We start from the raw sequence: 5000 nt of genomic DNA, 5'->3' as shown, positions 1-5000 counted from the left end.
ATCATAAAGGTTGCTAAATTTCTAAATTTGCAAAAATCGTTCTTGAATCGAATCGAAAGCCTGTGAATCGTGAATCGGACCGAATCCAAAGATTCACAGATTCAAAGAAACATGTCACTAATGAACGAAAATGAACAACTGCTGATGAAACAGGGTAAATTAGGGTAAAATATCACTGTGAACAAGAGTGAAATCACATGAAACACAGCCAAAATGTAAAACATGGTAAATGAGGGTGAAAGTTCTGGCAAAACTCAGTAATTATCTCTAATGTAACACGGTGGAATATGGTAACGTTAAAGTCACTGACAAAAGCAGTAAAACAAGATAAACGCATTACAGAACAGATTTAAATAAAGCGACTGCTCCCTCCCTGGATCATTTCATTTGTTATAAAATAAACCAGTGTATAACCATGTAACAGAATGATCGAAATGTAAAGAAAAATGATTTGATTTAAATATAAAAAGTCTTACCGACACGAGTCACTCTAACGATGAGCTCTGGAGTCAGCACGCACGCGGAAGACGGCAGCCCCGCAGAGCATGATGGGAAATGTAGTTGTTAACAGCGCACGATGAGTTGGAAACCTCCCATAAAAACGACAAGTCCCATCAGCTTTCAGAGAGCGTCATTCAATGACACGTCCGCCTTTCACATTACCAGTCCTTCTTTAGTAAGGTATACAAATTAAACATTTCAAAATATGTGTGTGTGTGTGTGTGTGTGTGTGTGTATAATGTATATATATATATATATATATATATATATATATATATATATATACATATATATATATATATATATATATATATATATATATATATATATATATATATACATATATATATATATATATATATATATATATAGATTTTTTTTTTTTTTTTTTTTTTTTTTTTTTTTTGCAATAACAGCGTCAAAACAAATACCATATGAAAGGGTCTGGTCAGAAATTCTTTATTGAAGATGTATTTGGATTATTTTACAGCCCATTTAGTTCTCTGATTAAACTTTTAACCGATATTGGTAGAGCAGCATTATTATAAGTGTTTCTCTCTAAGGATAAATGTTGATTACAACACATTTGAGTGAAACTAAATCATGCAGTCTTATCCTAACATAAAGGATTTATTTTATCTTTACATTTTCTCATGATAGACATTATAGAATAAACAACACGTTTATAACATGATATAATCAGTACTAACCACAGATGCATACTGTGAACACCGATCATCTGTACAATATCTTACATTTGGGTGCTACCTGTTCCATGAAGATGAAAGAACCAAACAAAGATTACTCAGATTTCTTCTTCTTCACTCAGTGTTGTTCAGACACTGCTGTGGTAGACTGACAGCCCAGGATGAATGTGATGTTGGGCAGGAGCTGATGTGTATCTACAGTTTTATTCATCCCCACAAATGCAGTCAGAACCCAAGATGGAGCACAAAATACACAAGGCTTCTGTTCAAAGTTTTAAAACTAATTTAAACTAATCAGGTTTATTTGCAGCTTTCGTCTTATTCTTTCTCTTCTTTCTTTGCTGTCGCCAGTTCCGGGTCCAGCATCTCAGAGAGAGCCACTCCACTGGAGTCTGTGATCTTCTTTTCTAATTTAGTGATGCGCTTCTTCAGTTTGCCTTGTGCAGCTTCGTGTTCTGCTAACAGACGGGCGAAGCGGGTCTGAAGGTCATCCAGCACGCTACCAATCTTGACGACCTTTTCCTCCATGTATTTGGGATCGGGACCCTGCTTGGCCAGCTCTAAATCCAGAAGATTGTCCTATGGATAAAAATTATAAAAAATTAAAAATGTAATTTGACATTTTTATAGCTTCCGGTTTATATATATATATAGCGCCAGTGACTGCTCTTTGATCTCAGGAATACAAGTTTATATAATTTTTTGAAGAACAGAGGAATATCTTTATATAATACACACTCTTTAAATAATCTTTAGTGAACACATCAGTGGCACAGCAATGTGCATCTGCGGTTGAAAGCTAACCTAGCTAACAGAGAACGTTCTCAGAACTTTGGATAGCGTTTGGCCACAGTTTTCTCATAGTTATAAACAAACGCTCTTCCAGTAATGTAAATGGAACATTTGTTCAGAGTTATATGGTCTTTACTGATCTTCCCAAAACATTAGCACAAAAATGTTTCTACAACATTTTATTTCAAAAACATTTTAGTTGGATGTTCATCTAAAGCCCAAAGTATAATTAGTCTTTTACGTGTATGTATGGGTCTGCCTAGAGAATGCTTGATGCAGATTTTGTCATCAGAATAGTATGTAGTAGTTCACACATGCGCATTGAATTTGTTTTGCAATATTTTTATGTGTTCTACAAGCTGGCAGCACTGGCCCCAGCAGAAAACACTGCTAAAGAGACGCATTGACATGCGCTTGTGTGAAAGGGTTATGAGAGAGCTGCAACTTTAGTTTAAAAGAGTACAAAGACATTTTTGTCTGCCATAACATCTGGAGAAAACAGAGCAGTCACTGGACAAAGATGAAGCTTTCTAGTGCGTGTCGAACGCCTGTGTTTGTGTTTAATATCAAATGGAGTATACTTTAAAAGACTACGTTCAACTGTGCGTGTAATTTTTAAAATGCTTATTTCAAAATGTGTGGAGAACATTCAAAATAACATTCCCATAACGTTTGCATGTTCCTTTAATGATTGTACAAACAAGAAAGAAGTTTCTTAAAAAAATTAATTAAAAACGAACATTAGAGAACATTCAAAAATAATGTTTTCGCTATATAAAGAGACATTAGAAAAACTTCCTTAGAACATATTTTTGTAAGCTGAGAATTCTTCAGAATCGTTGAAGAATTGATTATTTGTTCCGACTCTTACTGATCATCATGCCACCTGGTGCCGGTTGACTCTACATAGGGTTTGATGCATTAGTCTCTCGAGACTCATATGAAAGCACCGGTGACTGAACTGCATACCTTCATAAGAATTTGTCGTCCTTTCTCCTCCAGCATGGCCTTGGCATCTGGATATTCAGTTAGCGCCTCCATCAGGTCATCTTTGGACAGGCAGAAGAGGTCTGAATAGCCGATGCTGCGGATGTTGGCGGTTCTTCGGTTGCCTGCTCTACTGCCCTTGATGTTGAGGATGCTGATCTCTCCGAAGTAACTGCCATCACTCAGCACCACGAACTGCGTGACTCCATCGTCGGCCACCACAGCGAGCTTTCCTTCTTTAATGATGTACATCTCGCGACCGATGTCTCCCTTCTTGCAGATGTAGTCTCCGGGGCTGTAGACCTGTGGCTGAAGCTTCAGCACCAGCTCCACCAGCAGCCCGGCCTCGCAGTCCGCAAAGATGCGCACTTTTTTCAGAGTATCTAGGTGGACGTTTATAGCAATCTCTGCCCGCAGCTTGTCCGGCAGGTACTTCAGCACTTCTCTCTCGTCCACCGCTTTCTTGTTGGTCCACAAGTAATCGAACCATTTAATGACCCGTTTCTCCAGGTCTTTGGTGACCTTTCGGAAGCTCATATACTGTTTGATAGCGTCGATGCGAGCCTGGAAATCTGCTCGTGCCGCGTTCGCGTTGGTGATCATGGAGCCGACATTACCGACAATGGTGGCAAAAATCAGTACACCGACCAGGAAGTCCATTACCACGAAGTAGTACTCTGCGTTTTTGACAGGGGGGGGCGTCTCACCGATGGTGGTGAGCGTGAGCGTGGACCAGTACATGCTATATGCGTACTTTCTCACCAACCGGCCAAACTCTGGGTCCGAGGTGTCCGGGTAGACGAAAGGGTCTGTCCCGAAGCCCATTGCCTTGGAGAAGGAGTAATACATGCAGGCATTCCAGTGGATGATGATCACAATGTACATGACGAGGTTGGAGATTCGGAACACGTTCGGAAAGTTAGTCCGTGTTTCGGTGCGCTGGAAAAACTCGAACAAGCGATTGACCCTCAATAGCTTGTTCATGCGAATCTCGGGGTAGTTCAGCCCGAAGTAGAAGTATAAAATATCGGTTGGAATCATAGAGGCCAGGTCCAGCTTGAACTGGATGCTTTGCATGTAGCGATCACGAAGCTTCTTCTCATCTTTCACCAGGAGCCCCTGCTCCAGATATCCTGCAGACCAGCACAAACAAACCCACAGATCAACACACCAAGCATTCAGTGCAAATGTACAGTCAATTTCCAGAAACTTTCCAGAAACTTTACATGGAAAGTGAACCTGAGGAATTTTGAAAATATTCAGAAGGGAATTAAATGAAAAATTGGATTAATTTATAATATAATAATTGAATATAAAAAGTCACATTAAAAATGTCAGTTGTGGTTTTGAGGAATAAGATTAGAAAAAAAGCTTGTAAAAAAACAGTATGCAATGACATGAACAGATATGTAAATTGATAAACAACTGAGATTTTCTGGACAGGTGAAATATTTTACAATTGATGCTGCACAAATGACTAGAAATAGCTTTGAATAATACATTTAGAATATCTGATTTACTGGCTAGTAAGATGCTGTATAAACACATTTTAATTTAGTATTTGCAAGTGAAACTTTAAATACATTTAAGTTCCCTGTTATAGGCTTGCTGCAATTTAGAAAATTTCTTTTTTATAATTCCCATGGAAAGTTTCCAACTTTGAGAATTCCCAGAATCCCGGTGGAGCTGGAACTCACCTGTCCTCGTCCTGAACACCATGTCGAGCACATACACCAGATCAGATAAGAAATCCAGGATGAACCATAACATCAAATAGTCTGTCTGCAATTCTTCATAGCAAGCTCTGAGAGAGAGAGAGTCAAACTAATATCCACGTCTGTAACTAAACTCAAACTCAGTATCAAAGAGCAGAGTGTTGTTTTGTGATGAGGCAGTAAAAGCAGGCACCTCGCTATGATGAGAACCCAGTTGTACATCACAGGACACGTGATCACAAAGAGCCAGTTGTAGTACGTGTTTCCCGCCGGATCCACAACCTGAATCTCCTTTGGT

The 5000-nt window shown here is 38.9% G+C and overlaps 2 protein-coding genes across 2 annotated transcripts in view; both read right to left on the bottom strand.

The window, feature by feature from the left end:
* Positions 1-594, bottom strand: part of nfxl1 (nuclear transcription factor, X-box binding-like 1) — a 51360-nt gene extending 50766 nt beyond the window's left edge. The window contains 1 exon segment of the mRNA XM_059547122.1: positions 477-594. The gene's annotated coding sequence lies outside the window, so the exon portion shown is untranslated.
* Positions 595-1160: 566 nt separating this feature from the next.
* cnga1b (cyclic nucleotide gated channel subunit alpha 1b) overlaps positions 1161-5000 on the bottom strand; it is a 5143-nt gene continuing 1303 nt past the window's right edge. The window contains exons 5-8 of the mRNA XM_059547121.1: positions 4896-5000; positions 4685-4791; positions 2970-4120; positions 1161-1787 (exon numbers count right to left, since the gene is read on the bottom strand). Coding sequence (XP_059403104.1) covers positions 1527-1787; positions 2970-4120; positions 4685-4791; positions 4896-5000 — 1624 coding nt within the window. The 3' untranslated portion in view covers positions 1161-1526. The remainder of the gene's footprint in view (positions 1788-2969; positions 4121-4684; positions 4792-4895) is intronic.

Source organism: Carassius carassius, unplaced genomic scaffold (assembly GCF_963082965.1).
Source record: "Carassius carassius unplaced genomic scaffold, fCarCar2.1 SCAFFOLD_92, whole genome shotgun sequence".
Taxonomy (NCBI): Eukaryota; Metazoa; Chordata; class Actinopteri; order Cypriniformes; family Cyprinidae; genus Carassius; species Carassius carassius.
This window is presented reverse-complemented; position numbering and strand designations above follow the sequence as displayed.